The 23,221-nt window shown below is 36.8% G+C and overlaps 1 protein-coding gene across 1 annotated transcript in view; it reads left to right on the top strand.

Moving 5' to 3' along the window:
• The window catches only part of RYR2 (ryanodine receptor 2), a 434,064-nt gene that overhangs the window by 98,500 nt on the left and 312,343 nt on the right, over positions 1 to 23,221 (top strand). The window contains exon 2 of the mRNA XM_075089806.1: positions 4,943 to 5,062. Coding sequence (XP_074945907.1) covers positions 4,943 to 5,062 — 120 coding nt within the window. The remainder of the gene's footprint in view (positions 1 to 4,942; positions 5,063 to 23,221) is intronic.

Raw genomic sequence — 23,221 nt, 5'->3', positions numbered from 1 at the left:
TGGCTGGTTACATTAGCTCTGGCTGCACATTGACTTAAGCAAGTTCAGTTGGAAGCTTGGGAAGGAGAATAGCTTTCTGACTCAGGTTATTAGTTCAGCAGTCCAAGTCCTGTTTCTGCTATCCCATAGGCATGCTCTGTTGTTGTAGGTAGGCAGTATCATCTTTGCTCCTTATGTCCCCATTTGTGGGATGGAGATAACTGTACTTCCACATTCCCAAGAGTGTTATGAAGATCAGACTGTGGACTGAAGGATGAATAAGTGTGGATGGAAGCGTCATCCATTAAAGTATCGAAACTAAATGGACAGCTTTTCAAGTTGGATTGACTCTTGCTTGCAGTAAGTGCAGATACACCTGAGACCGTGTTCCATTTTTGTTATGGTGACTGCTTGCCTCAGGCATTTGATAATAGGCTGAAGCACCACTGTGTGCATAGAATTTGTGTGGTTATTGGTCCTTACTCTCTTGATACCTTTTTTCTGTATCCAAAACCTATAAAAATAGAAGACAAAGCAGCATCTTTGGGCTTACTAATGAAGGCTGCTATGGTCATAGCAAACTGGGATGGAAATACCAAATTTTCTTGTCTCCATGAAGGAAACTGGCAGATGTGTGTCAAAGGGATGATTATTCAGCAAAACAAAAATAATGGAAATATCTGGCAGTGAAAATGTCTACAGGAATTTTAGGTCTGTTCTGTTGCCCTTTCCTCCAACCTGTGCTGGAGGTTTTTTCAAGACTATACTATATTCTGTATAATCTACGTCTGCTGTGGTTGTTTTGAGTATGAAGTTGGAATCAAATACTTCTGTTAGTTATGGCAGAATACAGCTACTTTTTTAAATCACATTTTAATTAGAACAAGTATACGCTAAACTCGTTTCACTGAACATGACAGACACACACTATTGTTTATTACAGATGTGTTACCTTGATCAGTTACAAAGATCTATAACTGTGTTGCAGAAGACTTTTCTTCTTTTGGCTACATGCTTAATATTGACAATGTGTAGATGACTATTTCTACATGTCTTAAAACACAGTTTGTCCAAGAGTTCAGATTCCAAGTTCCTACAAGTGACGACATTTTGGCTCTAAACACCTGTGCCTGAAGTTGGTTCTTCCATCTCTTTAATTTTTGTCTCTGTTTAGTTTAGTGTGATATTAAGTAACTCACCATTTGACAGAGAAGTGTGAAAGACACTCATATTCTTACCAGCAACTTTGTGTTGCCTCTAGCCTTGAATTTTCAGTCTCAGATGAGGAGAGTTAGGAAAGAGGTAGATAGGAGTGTACCTGGATTTATAATGATGTATTTGCTTAACTTTTGAAGGCTACAGTTGTAGCCCTTTGAAACATAAATTACTTTCATCAGTTCTAATCTGACAGTGACTGACAGAAAAAATTATGATGATCTAAAACCTCATCTGTATAGCGTATGGATGTGAAAATGCTCAGAAGGTAATAGGAGGAAAACAAACCAGTTTGAAACATCTTCTAATTCAAGATTTAAGAATCCTTTTTCTTTAATAGACATTTAATATGATACGCAGTGTAGCTTTCTTCACACAAGAGCAAAGTGACCTTCAGTGAAGGTCTCTTTGGAGGTACAACTTCAAATAAAGAATTTATGCATTTTTAGTTCTCCTGATACAGGGACTGGATAACATTTGCTGATTTGAAAAAAGGTTTAGAAAGACAGTGCTGAGATGCTTACCCACTTACCAGTCTTCTCTAAAGAAATGGAATGGAATTATGTATCTTAATATAATTCTGCAACACGATCAAATTGCCTATCTATAGGAATCTTCTGAACACATAGTCAGTAAATTCTGGAAGACTGAATCCAGGGTAAAGTTTACATTGGATTTTTCTCCAATGAATCACAGAATCCCAGGTTGGAAGGGACCTCAGGGACCATCTAGTCCAACCTTTCTGGGAAGAGCCCAGCCTAGAGAAGATGGCCCAGCACCCTGTCCAGACGACTCTTGAAAGTGTTGAATGTGGCTGGGTCAACCCCTTCCCTGGGATATTATTCCAGTGGGTAACTGTCCACACTGTGAAAAATTTCCCTCTGGTGTCCAATTGGAATCTCCCCAAGAGCAACTTGGGACTCCGTGTAAAAAGGGAGTCTCCGTCGTCTTTGTAGCTACCCCTTAAGTACTGGTACATGGTGATGAGATCCCCTCTGAGCCTCCTTTTCCCAAGGCTGAACAAACCCAGCTCTCCCAGCCTATCCTCGTATGGCAGCTTCCCAGGCCTTTGATCATCTTGGTGGCCCTTCTCTGGACCCCTTCCAGCCTGTCCACATCCTTTTTGTATAGCGGGGACCAGAACTGTACACAGCACTCCAGGTGTGGCCTGACAAGTGCTGAGCAGAGTGGGATAATGGTTTCTTTCTCTCTGCTGGTGATGCCCTTTTTGATGCAACCCAGCATCCTCTTGGCCTTCTTGGCCGCAGCAGCACACTGTTCGCTCATGTTGAGCTTCCTGCCCACCAGGACCCCCAGGTCTCTTTCCACAGAGCTGCTCTCCAGCCAGGTGGATCCCAGTCTGTGCTGCACTCCCGCATTATGTTTTCCCAGGTGCAAGACCTTACACTTGCCCTTGTTGAACTTCATAAGGTCCTTGCTGGCCCACTCTTCCAGCCTACCCAGATCTCCCTGCAGAGCAGCTCTCCCTTCTGGAGTGTCTGCTTCCCCACTCAATTCCACAACACTATGACCCTGTGGCCTGAACTGAGAGAACATTTATTGTAACTGTCTACACACAAGACAAAGAAAATGTAGCAAAACGGAGTTGTGATTTGCTTTGTTGTTTTAATGAGCATGCCCTGCCAACCCAGGAATTAACCTTTGAAAATGGCGTGTGAAGGTGATTTATTTTCATTAATTATTAAGCTTTTTTTTTAAGAAATCAGTCTTTATCTGTGAGCTCTGTATTTAACAGAATAAGCAGTGTACTCTGTACACCAGAAGAAGAGAAAATGTTTGCAAAATGAATTGAGAAAGTTTGTGTGCCAGGAAATTTAGCAATTGCTGTATTCCTGTTCTTAATCCTCCAACAGTCAGCATCTACGTTATGCATGTATGCTTGGTGATTGTGCATAATTGGTTTTCAGGGAAGGATATGATGCATGAGATCATTCACTAAAATTAAGTATGTCAAGGACTTGCCCAAAACCAACTTATATTTTTGCTGCTGTCAGCATAGAGTCATTTTTGAGATGGGCTATGTAGAACACTTTTCAGACTTCCTTTAAAAGCACAGTGTGAAATGGTAGAGAATGGGGCAGTACAAAATTAAATTGGTGGTTCATTTAAGTAGAAACTAGTCTTATTGTGTTGTCTGCCTCTGGCCATGGAGGTACGTTGTTGGCATCTTTTCTACTGACCCTTTCTTGGAGACACCTCTAGCACAATGTATGACGGTGACATGGTACCTGGAGTTTCCATTCTGCTAGTGTGGTTATTTAAGAAGAAGTGCTGGAAAGACGAAGGAGAGAGAGTTTATAGAGCTGCGAAATAACACCACTATTTTTAACCTGAAAACAAATTTTTATTTTAATCAAATGTAATTAAAGTTAGGAAATACTAGTTTTGCACTTTAAAAACCAAACCAGTCAACTGTGCCACTCCCCCCCACCCTGCAACCCCCACAAAAAAATGCTCTGGGTTTTAATAGATAATACTTCTACAAAGAGTATGCAGCAAAGCTCTTAGCTCTGTATATTTGGTCTTCTAGGTGCTTGTTTTTGGCCTTTAGAGATTTTTCTTTATTAATTACAATTGTACGTCATGAACTGCACATATAACATATAGACTCATTACTTTTTCTGGATTTAATGTCTGACTGGAAGCAGTTACTACTTTTTGCCCCTACAGTTGACTGTGGGTTATAAGGGATATGTGGCTTGGCCATTGTTGCTGATGTACAAGGAAAATTGGTTTACCTACACTTAGGGCTAGGGTTTGCTACAAGGAGACAATTAAAAAAAGGTAACATGAATTAATTTTTAAAGTGTCTGGTTAAAATCTATTTAATCTCCTGTTCTTTTCAGAATTAAATACACCTTAATTTATTTTAGCTTAATTACTAGAGGGAAGTAAATGAAATGAAATAAAAAGCCAGCTTAATTCAGGATGGATGTTTACAAGGGACTTCAAATTACTCAATTCAGTTTAAATTCAGGCATTTATTTAATTTGATGAACTTTTCTGAATGTCCCTATGCAAAAAGCTACCTGTAAGAACAACTTTTTTTGATAAGCATGCCTGCCTTAATGCGTGCATTTTTGTAGTCTCATCCTTTTCTGCTTTCAGTTGCATGCTTCATCCCATAGTTTTATTGTTGTATTTCATCTTATTTACAGTGTTAAATATGACCTCTTCATAATCATTCATGTTAAATTTATCATTGGAAACTTTGATTTTGCTTCAGAAATAAATGGGCAGAATGCACAGGGTGATACTATTTTTTCTATTCTTAAACAGAATACCTTTGCTAGAAAACAGACTAATTACAACAGAGTTTTCTTCTTTTTGACATAAACCATATTTCTGCAAAGGGATTCTCTATCTCATGATTATGTTACTTTGAAGAACTGGGATTTAAATAAGAGTCTGCTGCTGTTCTTTCAGGTTTGTTGACAAGATCTCTTTTGACTATATTACTACAAGGATTTAGTCCCATAACGTTTGTCATTTCGTACATACTGACTTTTGTTACGAGGGTAGGCAAACAGAAGAAACACATACATAGTTGTTATAATTTATTTTCCCACATTCACAATTCTGAGGATAAAAATTATGCTGAGATTTGATTCTGCCTGTGTTCAGGGATAACTGTTTCTGAGTTTAGCAATGATTTTGGAAGTGCTTCTCCAGATCTTGTTGAGTCAGAAGCATAACCACTGTTCTCTTTTTGCTTGTTTTTTGGTAGGATGATGAAGTGGTTCTGCAGTGTACTGCAACTGTTCACAAGGAGCAACAGAAATTGTGTCTTGCTGCAGAAGGATTTGGCAACAGGCTTTGCTTTTTGGAATCCACATCAAATTCTAAGGTACTGCAGAGTGTTTTAAGTGTCATGTATGAAGCGAGGATATAGTTATAATATTTCTTGCTTTGATGTACTATACATAAGTCTGTCTAAGAGAATGGACAAATTAAATCTATCATTAATATAAGGAACATTTAATCTCCCTTTGAAGTTTAGTTGTTCCTTTGTCATAGCCCTTTGGCTGGACTCTAATGCTGTGCTTTCTGTGCTTTTTTTTAAAACTAGTTAGCTGCAGAAGTCCATCTCAGTAACGTGCTTGTTGTTTCAGTTGTCTGAACTCAGTTGTAGGAACCTAAAGTGCAAGTTTTGTGTACTGCAACTCAAAGACACATTTGATTACTCTGCTTTTAAGTCCGCAGAAAAGAGAGTGATTATTCTATTTGTGATAAGATTTTATTCTGTGACATTTATGTTGACATGATCATTATTTTAAGTCCTGCTACTTCCCTAACCGAGCAGAGTAATAATGCAAGTATCAAAATTATTTCATCTAATCAGTTTGTTATCTGAGCCTACAGTAACTCTGCTGTATATGCAGTAGGTACAGTCATCTGAAAAATTAACTTTGATATTTGTTCTGAAAGAGAGCTTTTGTTTCACAATCCCATGTGCTCAAATAAATGTTTTGAAGACAAAAATGTGCCTTCTGAGTGCAGAACTGGTTTTGTTACCAAAGTGATGGTTATACTTGGGCATTTTATTTACGCAAAGGGATGAATGTTGCTTAACATACTTGTTTTTTCTTCAGCTAAAATATAAATGTTTGATGAGGAAATAAAATAAAGGTAAAGCATCTGGAAATACATTTAGAAAGATTTAGAACAAAAAATGATGGTTTTTATCTTGCCAAGTTCTATAACATCACTTTGATTCTCTCTGATACATTGCGGAGTAATGCTTCATTTTCTGTCTCATCATTTTGAATGTATTATTCATAATAATAAATTTTTCACTAGGATATTAATGATTCATTATAATAGCAGTGATCTTGATGAATTGTGCCGCTCTGTTTTAAGTTAATCTTTTTAACAATAAAAATGTGCTGGGATCAAGTGGTTTCGGTGCTAGTAGCCTGTAAGGCCAGAAAAATACACTTAATGAATATATCATCATTCAGTAAGTTTGGATATTAAATCTACAGTCTCTCACTGTACAAAACTCCTGAACATTATTGTCTTTAAGGAATACAGTGTAAATGTCATATCAGTTTCCTGTGTTGCTTTTTCTCCATGTTTTGTGAAGCAATATTTGTCTTACTCATTCTGCATGAGCTTGGGGAAAAAAGGGCCAGCAAAAGCAAATCCATGCAGCTCCTCCTTGTTTTAATTTTTAAGGTCTGACAGTTTCTACGATGGGCTTATTTGAAGTCATTTGGAGTTGTACATACCGAGGCAGCCATAAAATTACCAAATCCTTAAGGCAAAGTTGACTGTAAATAAGAGTAAATAAATATGGTTCTCTTCCTAATGTCTGTGTCCATACAATGCTACTATTGCATAGGCCAAACACAAGTAACAGACCTCAGCTATCATCCTGGACTTGCCTTCTTGAGAATGCCTGATACAAGCCTCTGCTTTTCTTTAATATCCTTCAAGATGTGGCTCTGGTGGTGTAGCTGATGTTTTATTAGTACAGATTATTCGCATGCACTTTCTTGCCCCAGAACCACTGAATAAGTCACACTACAAAAATAATGGTCAAATTGAATGTATACATTGATAGAATACTTTGGCAACTACTGACTATTAATACTTATCCCATTACAGCAGTAACACTGGCATGCCCATTATGAAAACTGCTTAATGAATTTTATTTTCTTCCGTTCAAGTTTGCAACACAAGTGTTTCTTTGGAGGGTTGTGTGGATTCCCTCAGCATTGGAGAACAGCAGATTTTTGAAAACATCGTGCTAACAAAAGATGGGTGATGATAGTTGGGCTAAGTTAGCAAACTCTTTAATAAGCATTATCAGTTCACATTTTTTCATATTTCAAAACTGTTCCAGAATTCCACTTTCTTCACTTGTTTTGGAAGCAATCCATGCTTGTCAAATCACTTTACTGAGCAAAAATATCCTCTTTATATCTTAGCTCTGCAAATCTATTTTTTTCTGTATATCTTGTAAGGTGTTTGAATTTTAACTAAGGACTTCACTCATGGTTGGAGCTACAGTACAGCTTGGTTTTAGGCTTGAGCTTGGTTTCTTTCTAGCAAATGGAGAGATATCTTTTGCTATGAAATTTGACATGGGACTCTTTCTGAGAAGTGCATCTTATAAAATAGCATTTTACAGAATCAAGTTTCAAAGTACGGCTACATTTCTAAGTTTGTGAAAATTATTTGCATTGTTTTGATCATTGTTAGAGGAAGAGAGTTGAGTTGAGAGTTGGGGTTGTTTCGCCTAGAGAGAAGAAGGCTCCAGTGAGATGTTATAGTGGCCTTCCAGTACTTAGAGGGCCTACAGGAAAGATAAGGAAGGACTCTTTAACAGGGAGTGTAGTGATAGTACAAGGGGTAACGGAGGAAGCGTAGATTTAGATTAGATATTAGGAAGAAATTCTTTACTGTGAGGGTGGTGAGACACTGGAATAGGCTGCCCAGAGAAGTTATGAATGCCTCCTCCCTGGAAGTGTTCTAGGCCAGGTGGGAGGCTTTGAGCAACCTGATCTAGTGGAAGGTGTCCCTGCCCATGGTAGGGGGGTTGGACCTTGGTGATCTTTAAAGTTGCTTCCAATCCAAACCACTCTATGATTCTGTAGAGTCTAGCAAGTGCTGAGCAAAGGGGAAAAACAATAACTCCAGCCTACACAACTTTTAGTGCAGCATGGGAGGATCTTGCCCTTCTTTGCTGCCAGGGCACACTGTGGGCTCATGTCCACCTTACTGCCCTGCGGCCCTTTTCTGTAAAGCTGCCTCCCAAGCAGTCAGACCCCAGTCTGGGTCAGAAGGCACTGGGTATTTGAACAGCAAATTAATTCTTGATTTGAAATGAATTTTTTGAACCAGTGGATTGGATTGCAGTCGTCAAGGATGTGCAGGAGGAGTAGATGCTGTGTTAGTGATAGCGATATCACTATTGTGGTATCACTATCGCTATTGGAGAAACCAGGGACGTGTCTTTGTAATGGTTCTTTTCAATTCTACCAGGGACTATTCTCTAGCTTTGACTGATAATGGCATAAGAGCTGCTTTGCACTTGATGCTATCTTTATTTCCTTCATTATTTTAAGTTTGGAAGGCAAGTGAGATTAGTTGCTACACTTACTCTGTAAATGCAGTTTATCTGCTACGTTCAGAAGTATGGCACCTTCCTGATAGTTGCTCAGAACATGTCACCAAATTCATTAAAATGATCCCATATCTTCAAGAGCAAAAAAATAGATAAACAAGATGTCAGGTCTAAATTACATGTAATTTTATTAATAGGAGACAGTTCTGAGTATAAAACAATCAGGTTGGTACAAGATAAATTGATGACTACCTCATCTACAGAGGTGTATTAGCTCAAGTGAAAAATAATTATCATTTAATCTCTGCCAATTTCATAGCAGATCTGTCTCAAAATAGATATTTTTCTAGGGGTAGGTTACACACTCCAAATGCCTAAGAGTGTCAAGTATCAAACCATCAAAAATCTTTAACACTCAAAAAGTTGTGACAGCAAGAATAACACAACCCAGAGAAGACATGCTGCAGACAAAATTTAAAATGCTTTGTTTCCTTATCTCATCCCATTATTTCTCCAGCAGGTCTTGCTAAATCTATAGCATAAATTTTAATTTCTTGAGTAAAAAGAGGAAAATAAGGGATAGGTGTCAGGAAAAAAAAGCAAAAAATGAACGTAAACTTTATCTGACAATGGTCTATAGATAATTTTGTTTCATCAATGTTTCTCATACTTTTAAATCTATTCCTTGTATGGAAACCCATCCTTTTTATTAAAACAAGAATTATGAATAGTTCACTTACCTCAATGACTACTGTTGCTTTTTATATATAAGCAGGTTTCTAGTATGAGGAAGTCCATTCATTAAAAGATTATGCTGTCTGCTGCTGAAGTTATTTTTCTTTAGACCTAACTAATGCATGGAGTGTTGAAAAGCAAACAGGCTGGAGCTATGTTTTAACAGCTCCTGAATATTATACTGGTATGTGGTGCAGAATGAAAAATACTCGGCTACGGGCCAGTCACAAATGTACTTTTGATCCCTTGTGAACCACTGCCCAGCAGAACATTCACACTGACAGATCAAATCAGTGTTGTCTGCTTGTGTTCACAGTGGATCGTTCTGGTAATTTGCTATATAGTAAGGTGTTTTTTGCTTGGTTGTTTGGTTTTGGTTTTTTTTTTAAATTATTTTATTTTTGATAGTTGCTGTGGTTTCTTTTTGTGCTTATGTGTCCATTGCATCCTTCTAAAAAAGTAAAAAAGACTGTCAGGGTTTTGGAAAGGCTTTCTAGCTGCACCTCCACAGCCGTTTTAATTGCCTTTGTGTCATGTTGCCAAAATGAATGTTCATATTTAATTGCAAAGATGACACTTAATCTTATGTAGTCTCATGTTCAGAGGACTCCATTTAGAAGACATTCACTAAGATCATTGAATTTAATAATATAAATGAAGAGTTGGTGACACATTTATGCATACTTACACATTACCTGCCCTACTTTACATACCTAATTTTGACATAGGTAGAGGAAGTCTTTGTAGGCATAGATCAGACAGGATTTTGTTCCATGAATCATTCCTTCCCAGTAAAATGTTTCTCTATGGAAGCAATGTAAATAAGAACATAGCGTGTTTCGCTACATTTGTAGGTAGTTTTATGTAATACATAGTTTCTATAATTGTAAATATTATTTTTATTATTTATGTATATCAGATTCAATTTTGATTGCTTTTAAATCTTGTATAAATCCTGAGCCTAAATGCAGATGTGTAGCCATATCCGTCAGACCTGATTGTGATCCTTGCACTTAATCTCACAAATGGACAGAATTATTTCTTGAAATGGAAAGTGAATAATTTGAAATGAATGTGAAACATTCAGACTGTGAAAGACACTGGATGAGATCCCATGGATGTAAAGCAGCAACAGAAATATGGCTTTATATCAGCTGAAAATTGTGTGCAGTATTAGTAGGCATGATGACACAGTTTAGCGTGTTTATACTGTCATCTGTAACGCAGGTAGTTTTTTAAAAAGCAAACAAAATGTGTGATATATCTTGCGAAGCATCACAGACTAGTGTAATCGTAACATATCCTGTTATTATTCTCATTGTTCAGATTGTATCCTCTGTTGAAGCAGATATTTGTCTGTTATCAATTAACCAATGACAAACTTCAAAATGCTAATTTTACTTTTAGTATTAGTAATTTGTTCCATAATGTTAGTAACACAGGCCATCCAATCAATAAACTTAACCCAAAGCTGTATAATTTGTGTAATTTAACACTCAAAGCATGAGTTGTAATTTCTCCAGTCAAATGTGTAGTTTGCAACTTCCTTCATTATCAAAATGTCTGTTAAAAGCAAATAAACAACCCCTAAATGTTTACAAAACCACATTCATTAGTGGTTGGTGGTGAGTGGTTGTTTATGGCAGTTTGTTTGTTTGGTGGTTTTTTTTTTTTAATTTTTTTTAATTTTTTTTTTTAATTGTAGTAGAAAGATGTAGGAATTCAACTTCTTGTATAAAATAAGTAAAGACCACCTGAAAAATCCCATTAAATCAGTTTTAATTTATAACTATAAATCCCAGTAACTATTTAGGCTTGTCATTATTCAAAGATTAAAATATAAAAAGAAGCAGATATTATGCTGGAAAATCTTGCCAGAGATACAGCTGTGACACAAGCACCACGATGTAAGAAGGTCAGATATGTGTTGTACAATCCTGAGTATTCTGCAGGCTTCTGAAAACCTGCCAGTTTGCTGTGATTTAGCTTCTGAGTCCTACCTTTTTAGTACTGTTCCTATTAAAAAGGAGAGTTGCTATTATTGTTTGATAGCTTTCTCTGTTTGCATTTTGAACATTCTGTTCAAAGCAATGCCCTCACACAATTGCATAGTTGATGGGTTTTGGTGGTTGGGGTTTTTTCCCCTCCCATTTAGTATGAAAGCCTTTGGACTCTTAGCCTTGGGCCTAGGTGTTAAGGACTGGAAATGGATTATTTGACTTCACCAAATATGCTAACTGTACTAAAATACCATAAGAAAGTCCTTGAAAGATAAATAAAGTGATACACAGAGCAAAGCCAGAATATTTCGAGGTGGGAGTTGTTATTTGCTGTACATCTATGTCTCATGAAAGTTACAACTGATAGCTGTTCAATGCAATCACGGCCCTGGCAGCTTCAGGCTTGCTGCATTAACCCAGGTAACTGAATGTCATCACAAGGTTACACAGTGTCATATTCTGCAAAGTCCTCCAGTGCTCAGCATTTCAAATATTTTCTGTGATGGGTTTATAGCAGAATGTATTTCATTACTACACGTGGAGTATTTACAAAGCAGTTGTTTGAATTTTAATTAGGCTGATATTTAGCTGCAAATATGAGAACCTGAAAATAGAGTCGTAAATCTGTGTGTTTCAAGTCAAGAACACATGAAAATGCAAGTGCTTATTTTAAGCCCTTTAGACAAATGTGATATGACGTAGCAGTGTGAAATTGGCTATGCTGCCACGCTCAACACTTGAAATTGTGGTATTGTTACTTTGTACTCAGTATTTTTAAGCACTGTTGGGCTAAATCTGGCTCAGTAGACTCCTGTGGATGATCCAAGCCCAGTGGGCTCTCAGAAATGAAGACAAAGAAATGCGGTGTATTAGTGAGTGAATCTATGTGTTTCTTCGAGGTTAAGTAATATCAATTATATCTGAAATGGAACAAAACAAAGAATATCGAACAGCTTTTTTATAGTTGTTGTTTCTGAAGACTTTTTGAAACTTCTCTCTTTTGGGTGGTGATTTTCAAGATTCTGGGGTTTTCCTCCTCGTTACTTCCCCATGAAAAATGAGGAGGAAAATTTGTGCTTTTTCAACAACAGAGGGCATGTCTTAACTTGCTGTCATAACAAGAGTAAATGCAACATTAAAGTGAGGGTCTTAGTTTATAAATAGTCTGTATTGGAAGGGGGAAATTGGGCAAGTGGAAATAGTTTGAGAGGTGGAAGGTGTATGTTTTGTGTCCTTGTGCTTGGAACCCAAATGCAGGTTGTTGTTAGTAACCTCCCTAATGCTGGCAAGGGGGTTGCCGATACAAATACAAGCATAACTTCCACCCTCCCCCCGAAGCAGAAAAGTTGCTCTGTTTTGCATTAAAAAAGAGAGGCCAGATGATTAAAAAAAAAAGTTATAATGTTCTTAAGGAGTCTGCATAAATGCAGAAGGTCAGAGTTCAGGCTACTTTTCCTGAGTGTTTTCTTTTTGAGCAATTGCTGGAAGTCTGCTGTTTGTTTGAAAACCTGTAGATATGAGTGATGGACACGTAGCTGATATGCAAACCGTGAACCACACTGATACCTCCAATCTCTTTTTCTTTCTGTACCAGCGTGTGCTCACCTGGAGGATGGGAATAATACCATGGTTTCCCACAGTATGATGAGTAGCTTAAGATGTCCTTCCTCTTAAGCTTAAGTCTTTGTTGGCTTGGCCTTTTCAAATGCCATCTGTAAGCCAAAAGGAGTTTTACAGTTCTCTGTGCCTCAGTGCAAGGATCTTGTAAAGCAGCGATTGTGCGCAGTCTACTTTTGCTCTGCCTTCAATCTGCTAGTTTGGGAGTTGTGTGAGCTGGAAGGGGTTGAAGCGTAAATGTGAGACACTTTTACTTGTCTTACAGAAAGTGATATTCTGGTAAATATAGTGAGTTCCTGTGAATAATACTAATCAATGTTTTTAAGCTTTAACTCCTCGAAATTTCTCTCTTCCCTCCCTACTAGATATAAAGAATGTATTTAGGAGTGGGAAGCTTGTTCCACCTTCCAGGTATTTGTACTCTTTTCTTGACATATTGAAAAAGATATCATCCACTAAAAGGTTACCTTTTCATGAGAACTGACTTTTTACATGCTATTAAAAAAATCATAGGCAACTAATGTCACTGGGCTGATTTCAAAAGACGGATACGGTCTTCCCTTAACAATCCTGCAAACTCTACCTCTGTCCCACATCTAAATATGTTTTAATGGTACAGGGAGTTAGGAATGTCAGGTTTTCTTGGTGTATCTCTGAGTATTGACCAGTTCTAGCTGCACAGTACAATGTTTACAGCTGGTGATAAGACCATTATTGAGGGAAGTGTGAATCAAAATCAGTAACAGCCATTGTTCAAATGGCTTATGTAATACAGGATGGATTAGGTTAAGATAGTTTAGAATACTTGAAATGGCCAAGGCCTGCGTCAATCATTAAAAGACACAGCAGGGACAAGTTATTTCTATATGAAGGAAAATGCCAAAGCTCTGTGACATTTTGAATGCTGTGCAAGGAAAAGAAACAGGCACAGCACAGGACTTGCATGAGAAGGTTGGACAGAGGTCCTAGAGAGCAAACAAGTATTCCGCTCAGTGCAATATGAAGTATGAATGGACTTGCCAAGAAACCATTTGAGTGCCCATTATTCAAAAAATTAGAAAGTCCAGTAATACAGAATTTCTCCAGTGTGTATCGATTAATTGTTAGGCAACACAAAAAGGTCCATAGAAATGAAGTACAACTGCAGTGAGGTCTTATTTCAAATAAGGAACATGCTCAGTGTGTAAGAACAAAGCTTAATATGCTTTGAGTGCCATATTTGATATATGATTTGGTCAGTAGTACTCTGACAATTAATTTGACCCCTTTTGGCTGGTACAGTTGCAAGTATTTGTACAGATTAATGACTATAAAAGTCTGACTTCATAAACTCAAAATGGCAAAAGATTTCTTTACCATTGTTTATGGAGGTTAGCTGTCTGTGCATTTTCCATTAAAGCTTTTATTTTCACATACACCTAACTGTCCATGTAATTCTTATTAGAATTGTTTTATTTCTATAGAAAAGGTGGATTCCTTAGGAAAATTAACCAAGAAGAGTTCTGGTTGTTTTGGAAACTTCGAAGGAATGTGGAATTTTTATTTATTTATTTATTTTTTAAGAAAATAAAGCAATACCAAACAAAGGCATTTGAAAGGTTATGTTAAATCCCAGCATAGGCATGCACCTTAGTAGAGAAGTGGAACATCTTTGCTTGGTAAGGCGAAAGTTGAGATACTGGTAAAATAAAATTAAAAGCATCTAGAAAATAATACGTCGTTGTGCCTAATAGGTATCTGCAAAGGTCTTGATGCTGGAGTTGACATTTTATGTGATGTCAAATTGTGAAATTTTGAGAAGGAAGAACTTGAATACAGTCGAGGAGGAAACTGCAGGTTGGTGAATGACCTACATGGATGCCATAGTTACACGTAGGGGTGATTTCTGTAAACTTCTTGTTATCAGCCTCCTTGAACGTGCATTCAAGTGGCAGGAAGTAGCAAGCGAGAGTAGCAGCAAAAGAGTAAAAGTCCACCTGTTTTGCCAGCTCCTTGAGACTGTCTTTACCGTCTCTGATTTTTTAAGCCTCTTGCTCTTACATAATTCACTTCTGAGGCAGGTAGGTGGTTTGCTGGGAAATGCATGTGGTTTTTTCTGTCTAGACAGTACTTTGTGGCAGCTTTTTATGCTCATATGTTACTGAATGATAAGCAGAGGGTCCTTTAAAGCAGCAGTTGTTTGCTGAATGGCTTAGTAACAATATTTTGGCACCTTAAACCAAAAAAGGACAAAATTTGAATCTTTAAGAACCTCAACAAATAATCACTAATTAGTCTATCAAGCTTTTCGATTTTGTAGTTAATAAAGGTGCATAGTAAAAAAAGTGTTTATTTTTTACATCATGCAGTGTATGCTCAAATGCAGCGCCACGCACAGTCAAGCAGGGGCTTTACACATTTGCACATTTACAGATAAACCACAACTTCCGAGTATACACGGTAAGATCTTTTTTAAATAGGTATTTAAGTTCAAAAGTATTATTGCAATTTTTCTGAGCAGTGAAACTCTGATGGTATATGTCCCTAAGCCCATGAAGAATTTCCTGCAGATAGTCCTTACTCTTAGGACTCCTCAAGTCTTTCTGTCCCTGACCCAAATATCTGCTGGAGTTTCTCTAAGACTGCAAGAATTTAGTGGTTAAAGATGTATTTTTTTGAGTGAGCAACTGTCAATATATCGTTCTAATTGATTTGCTTTACATTACAGAGTTGAATGTGTATGCCTTTTAAGAGATGTGTAATTTTTGATATTATACGTATATCAAGTAAATCAGATCAAAACAATCCGGGATGCAAAATCACCTGGGGAATATTACACCCAGCCTGAATCAGAATGGATGTATTGCCTTTAAAAGACCTATAACAAGAAGGACAAAAAGAATTAAAGAACTGAGTTAAGGTGCACTATTCATGTTCATAAACTGGCGTTATAATTTATTAATTTTTTTGCCAGCCAGCTGGGGCTGAAACACCTAAATTTGAATGGAGCACATCTAGCTTCTGTAATGCTGGTGGGACAGACTGAAAATTCCCTGGGTGGTTGCATTTCGTATGTTTTGAATAACTTTTTTAATCAAATTAAGCACATAAATGGGTATGGACTCAAAACAGAATGTATGCATTATTCATGTTAGTTATAGAAATGGATTTATTTTATGTATGTGTAAACAAAATATTGACAGTTAATATGCAATGTAGTACTTTAAGTGCCTAAGGGCATTGCTGCATCTTGCCACAAGGGATTTTGATAGCCGGGTTATGCTTTGCTACTTTGAAACCTTGTTGCTCAGGAGAGAGCTGCTGATACATCTCCTTCCCTTCCTATAAGGATAAGTCAGAGGTGACTCAGAGCATAAATTCCCCCATTTAAGCAATATTTGATAGGCACCAATTTTCCTAGGTAGACAGGTTGGCTATTGATTTCAGTAACATAAAATGGAAAGTGTAAGAGTTGAAAACTTACAATAAAATTCTTAGAAGTTTAAATTTGGTGTCCATTATTTTTTAGGTTTTTTTTAAGGTCTTTTTAGTTTTATAGTTGATAGCTTATGAGATAAGCATGTTTTGCTTCTCTTAGATGTATTTTTTCATGTTCACTGCAAAGTGAATGAATTGCTCATTTGAGCTGGTGTAGGGTATTCTGGAAAGGTTAGTATTTATATTTATTTGGATTTCATTTTTATGTGTTATAATTCCACTGTGAAGATTTCAACTATGGAATAAACTTCACGGGGGGAGAATCTCTGCAAATCTTGTCCTATTGGTTTTTATGTGGAGGTAAGATTTCTACTGAGAAGGGTCAGTTCGTGTCAGTTACTACAGCCACAAAAGACATGAATGTTTGCCCTACTTGTTTGATCTTGAAAGACTCTAGGTTTCCTACATTGAAAGTTGGTTATTGTCTTGTGCATGGTTTATAATAAATCTTGTCAAAGATTAGGAAAATTTTCCTGTTGGGTGTCTGCTATGCCTTCCAGAAAGGGGCAAATCAGTCTTATAAAGATCATCTTTCTGATGCTGCAAGAATCAAAGGGTAGCTGCTTCCTTCCAGATTCTAAAGCAACAGTACCCTCCCAACTGATAACATCCTATATTTTTCTATTACTTGTTGCGGTAGCTACATATACAACATAATCTCTAAGAATAAAAGGGAACTGTGAAGTTTTGAGTAACACGCATACAATTAGCATAATAAGACAGAATTTGCAGGTTCAGTAAGAAGCTAAACAAAAAATGTTTTTGTTAATTTGGACATGTGCCGAGAACCTCTGTAGCACTGTTGATCCGGTGAGATTTTTTTATCTTATTAATTAGCATAGGCTTTTCCTAATTACCTTAAACATTAACATATTTACACTGCATTAGGGTGATAAACTGTTCGCTAATGTTCATCTAAGCTTCTGGCTACCACAGCATATGTTGTAATGTCTGTTGAGTTGATTAACCTGGTTTAGCCATCGAGGCTGGAATATAGTTGTATGGCTTCTTAGCCAGTGTCACTCTTACCTGTCGCTAAGACTTTTAAATTTTCAGAGAACAGATAAAAGGGAAGCAACTCTCAGTACTGTAGATATGTTGGTCTTAAGTATAGTTAGAAAGGAGACCAGAGGGAGAGATGGAGGATAAGAGCAAAATAATCTCGATTTATTCTTTTTAGAGATGGAATGTATGAGGCCCTAAATTCATAAAGAAAGTAAATATCATACTGGGAATTGCAACTTCCAAGTAGTTAAGACAGTCTGCTCTGTTAATAATAGCCTCATGACCCTTGACGGCTCTTAGGGTCAAAGCTGTTTCCAAAGAGCAAAAACTGGAAAATTGTAACATAAAACCTCGATGCTGTTTGCAAGCATAACAGAAAAGAATGTAATTGTACTTATGTAACAACAGCCTAAGTAGAAATAGAATTCATATGGATTTTTGAAGGAGATTGTGAGAGGGGAAAAACCCAAGAAGCAGTTTCTTTCTGGATGTTGTTATGCTTTCAGTTGGTACAGCTTAAGTTTCAGGTAATGCATTTTTCTTTGCCAATGAACTGTTCCACTGTGACCAGCAGCTGACATTCACTCTCTGGAAATAAGAGTAGGAAAGGATTTTTGCCTTCACTGCTGTGCTAACTCATATGGGGATAAAAACTAGTAACTCCTCGTGATAAGACATAGACTACTGTAGATGTGTGTTTATCTCTGATATATCAACAGAAAGCATGTTTAGTGTATCAAAATTTTTTACACTGCTGGGTTTGCCAAATATAACACTTCATTTCTGAGAGAATTCCGCACTTAGAAATATGGGTAACATAGGGAAACTTGTATATGTGGCTACAAGAAGAGAATATTTTTTAAAAATTAAACCAGTCAGTTCTTTAGGTCAGATTAACAAGATACGTAAAAATACGTATGTTGACATAGGCAACCAACATGATTTAAAGGAAACTCTGAGGAATTGGAGATGGCTTGTGTTCTAGGCTTGGAAAATGAGTTGATTGCAGTGTATTTGGATCTGACCTCAGTTCTGTCACTAGCTGTTTTTCCCTGTGTTGGTCTCATTTTCCCTTGCTTTTTTATTTCGGACCCTATTCAAGTTTCATTCTCCTGGTACTCCTGTGAGTTCTCCAGTTTTATCCCCTAAAGCAGCTGTCCTGTGAAGAAAGAATCTTTAGAGCTTTCAATTGCTAACAAGAAACTTTTCACTGTGTGGAAAAAGACATTTTTCAGGGAGTAGAACTTGACCAGATTTTCAAAGTTTTTACTAGAAAAAGTGAAAAGAATACTTGTGACAAAAAGCCACTCCCTTGTCAAACCGTGCTTCTGAAAACATGAGGATATTACAGTTTTAGGATACAGCATCATAAAGAGTTTTGAATGTTGAAAACTTCTCTGCTTTTGATGGAAACAACTGTTTTGGATGGAATATCCAATAAATGTTCAGTCTTTTGCAGATGCCTTGTACAGAAAGTGATGGTTTCTGACTGAAATAATCATAAGCAACTGAAAGCAAGTTTTTGGAGGAGGTGGTCAGGCAACCTTCACGGTCTGCTAATGACAAACGTGCAGGAGTTTGATGCCGTTACTGAAAGGTTCTGTCTTCTAGAACTGAAACCTTAAGACCCATAATACATCATTTGTCTTTCCTGTTTTGGGATTTGGTGAATATGATTCATCCTATTTGGCTGACGGGACCTGTCGTCAGAGTCATATAGTTCTGTACTGGGTCCGTCTTTTGTAATGACGAGCTTGAAAACATGGAAAGCTATGCCTTCTACTTAGAGTCCTAGGAATGGATGGCTTTGCTTGGTAATAGTGAGTGTGTTTCATCACTGTCACCAGACAGAATCTCATTTAAGTAGAAAGGACTGCTAAAGAGATGGAGAGGTATAAATTTAAATGTAACTTGAAAATAGATGATGGGTTCAGTTTCTTTTGGGCTACTCACATGAATAGCAGTACAGATATTTTGCTTAAAATCTGTACTAAAATTAATTTTTTTAATCCTCCTACTTGGATTCTCAAAGTTAGGCATCTAATAAATGCGTTACTTCTAAAAAGTAATGAACAACACGTCTTATCTTTTGACGATACAAACTGTAGATCCTTTGTAAATCAGGCTGCTTAGGTGTTTCTTTGGGCACTGATGCTTGAATATTTAGTATTCAGTTAGAGATTAAATACCTGCAAGTCCATTTCACTGGGAATTTGGTTAGAAGAGAAATAAAAATATCCATGAGCCTAGGAAAACAACCAGGAAGCTTGCAAATAACTGGGAAGAGAAATAAAGCTGAGGTAAAGCTGCCTATTTGTAGAGACAGGAATGTGTTTACTGATGTGATTTATTATTCCTCAGTCTTGTACTAATATTTATGAGAGGCAGAAGTTCAGTTTACATTCACAGGATTATATGCATCGTATTATATGAGCAGGTCATATATTATTGTGGCTTGTTAGCACTGTGTAATGACAGCGGGACAGAGTTTTGAATCTCGGCTTCTTGCTTTCATTGTCATCACCCTTGAGTATGGTATGCTTGTAAATAACAATTCACTAAAAACTGAAATAGTGCCTAATGAATACATTCAGTATCCAGGATTCAGTTGTGGGTTGGACTGGAGTTAGCGATATTTTTAAATAGCATTTCAAAAGCTTTGCTCAAAACACCTTTTCAATAAAGGGTATGATTATCCAATTTTCAAATCTGCCTCCCACAGAGTAAAACATAATTTACTATGCAAATATTGCTACAGATAATTAGTGTACACAATAAATACAGTTTAAAATGGTAGCAAGAATAAAGAATTCTCAATTTTTCTAAATAATCCAGCAATTACTCCAGTAATATATATGCTTTAAAAATTGCAGAACAAAATGTCATTATTTTAATTTGTCTGATTTTGCTGACTGTAGCTGTTATTACAAACAACGACCATCTATATAAAAAGTTAATAGTAATTTATTTTTTTCTCCTAGCAGTACTGAATCTCTTTTTGAAATTTAATATACCATTTCTAGTTTATTTTTGTTATAACCTATTTTTTTAACAAGCTACTTACATATTCAGTTGTAATTTATGACTGGCTAGATTGTCTAGACAAATAATTGAGAATAAGACAAATCTTGTAAACCAGAGCTAGCAGAGAATATCAGTAATGTTTTAAACTCTGAGGAATACTGGAGTTAGTACTTTTTACTTTTTTAAGTCACTGTGTATATTTTATGTTAAAAGCCATTAAAATATAATTGTTTTTGCAAATGTCTCAAAAATAAGTTGAAAAGAAATTGTTTTGAATACTGCCATTGTGTAACAGAAGTTTCCACTGGTCTTTTGGGTCAAAGATGAGTGATACAGATTCCCTGGACTATCCAAGAACCTCATTACATATGATGTCACAAAACAAAACAAAAAACCCCTTTGGAATATGAATTTTTTTCCTATGCCTTCATTTAGAAAGTTACTGCAGTAAAGATGAATACAATAAAAATGGGTGGAAATGAAGGTTGAGGATTACCAGCATGGTTATTTACATCTCTTGAGACATCTCTTTTGAGACTGATCCTTTTTTTGGGGGGTATAAATAGTATTCTGCTCTCAAATTAAGGATTTATTATTACCATTAAACTGTTGAAAGTTTCCAGCTAGTTACAGGTTGTTTTGTGCATTGGTGGGTGGTTGTTAGACACACAGCAAAATATTTTCTTTAAAATTCTTTATAATTTAATAGGGTATGCATAGTTTAGCAAAGCAGTCACTAAAATACTTGCCTACGCATTTGACCTGTCCTCAGAAAATCCTGATATTGCAAACTGATTGCTACAGATTCTCACTGCAGCCCCTAGAATATGCAGTCGCTTTCCAGGTGGGGCACTAAAAACTACTGTGTAATTCGTATGAAAATATTTTTCAATAGGGAATGTTAGGCTGCCACATAACACCAAACACCATTATTTTTCATATTTCTTCTTCTGTATGTGAGGTAATATGAGAGATAAGGTAGGTAATCAGAGGACTGACAAAGACTGTGTTTTTCCTTCCTCATTTTTATGCTTTGAAGAGATGGAAAATACACTGTGAATAATTTTTTAGTATTTTTAAATGAGGGTTTAAAAATTAACTGGCATTTTTATTTTTTGGAGGGGTTTATTCAGAATAGGAACATTCAGCCTGAAGCTTCATCTTCTAAATCCAGAGCTTTAAAAGCATCAGCATTAAAATGGACTCTATAGGGGTGAGCAGAGCTGTAGCAGTTTGAGCTAAATATGGTGGCAGTTCTGCATCTGTCCCGCATGTGTCCACGCCGTGATTGTTGTACACTGTATGCAGCCATGCCTGTTGGATCTTCAGGAGAGCAGATTTGGGTGAGAAACGGCCAGAGAGGAAGAGTTCAATTCACGCGCTGATAGCAAGCATCAGTAGATGTATCTTCCTTCAGCTCTTAGGGGAAACACATTGCTCTCCAAGGGCCACCAAGTGTTTAGGCATTCATGCAACAGAGATGAGGTGGGATAATGTACTCTCCTTTTTGTCTCAAGAGAACGAAACTGGTTGTAACATTTTGCTAGACTGTAAGAAGGTGCCTCTTTCATGTAATTAAAGCAAGACAATCTCATACAGTTCTCCTTTATTACACTCTGGCTGCTCAAAGTGTGTCTTACCTGCTATGAGAATAGCTGAAAAATGTTCATTGGAACTTCGTTGCTCAGCTTTAATGGGGAAGGGAGAAAATGCTCATGGCTGTCATGAATATAAAAGAGAATGCAATTGATGGAGGAGTGTCCAAGTTATGTTGGCTTGATCACTGTGTGAATGATGCAGGATTTCCTATGTTTTAGAGTGTACAACCTGTAGGGTGGGTAACTAAACACTAAAACATTTCCATAAGTCACAAAATTGTATGTGTGAGACACATTCTGCCAGCAAAAACTCTTGCTTTAAATAACAGCAGTATCAGTAGGAACATTGTTATGGAGACTTTGTTTGCTTATAACCAAACAGATACAGAATATGTAGCCTTGGCTCATTTCTGAGCACAGTGTAAGGAGCATCTTCACTGTTTTGTTCAGACTCTTGTTTGTCAGTCAGTCTTCACTAGGGAGAATTGAGGGCGAGCTGGACTGTCAGGCAGTTCATTTCTGTGAGGCTTTCTAGAATGGAAAAATGTACTCGTGTTTACTGAGCAGAAACAACACCTTGCAACCTGCTGTCTTCGAGTGCTCTCTTTCCTGCTTTGTAAAATAAGAGCTTATGTTAGTACTTACGTTCCAAGGATGTTTTGAAGAGCACTTGTTTAGTTGTCTGTTTGCCTAATACTAGCATGAAAAGGACTGTTGTAGTGTCTGAGTAACTACAAAAGAGAAATGCTAACGAGAACACTGACAAGTAAGTAGAGGCCTGATTCTAAAAAAGTTGGCTTAAAAAGACTTCATGCCTAAGTATCATTGCATAAGTCAGTCAAAATCCCACACAAAAGAGGATGCTATTTAATGCTTTTTGGTCTGGCTGAAACTAACTGGGAATACCATTTTACATTAATTTTATTGAAATAGAAATAGTGGAAGGTAATGAAAGATCTATTAGTTAATAAACCGACTGGAATTACTATAGTTAGGAGTGGTGAACAGCAATTTAATAAGCTATTAAGAGTGTGAGGTGTTCTGGGTAAACGAATTTTTGAAAAAGATGGAAAGAAATGGTTTTGCAACTACCTCTTACTATTTAATGTTTCAGGCCTTGGAAGAGGCCTCTTCAAGCTGTACACAGTTTGAATAAATATGTGGTTTTACAGCTTTAGCACTAAAAGCATTCGTGATGTAAAAGAAATTATTAGCAATAATCAGTAAAAGTATTCCTAAACTAAAATATGCAACTAACATGAAAAGAAAAAGAGAAAGGACATGAAAGAATTTCTGGAGGCAAGAAAAGGTATGTAGGAGTTGCATATTCTTCTATTAACAGAAGACAAGATCCCCACGTAAAATCTGATATTACTTTGCTACTTTGTAACTTAGATATTTCTATTACAAACCTGTTTCAATTTTACTATAATTTTTTTGATGATAGTCTGGAAAATTAGCTTTTCAGTAGCTCCATT

Source organism: Phalacrocorax aristotelis, chromosome 3, assembly GCF_949628215.1.
Source record: "Phalacrocorax aristotelis chromosome 3, bGulAri2.1, whole genome shotgun sequence".
In the NCBI taxonomy this organism is placed as follows: domain Eukaryota; kingdom Metazoa; phylum Chordata; class Aves; order Suliformes; family Phalacrocoracidae; genus Phalacrocorax; species Phalacrocorax aristotelis.
This window is presented reverse-complemented; position numbering and strand designations above follow the sequence as displayed.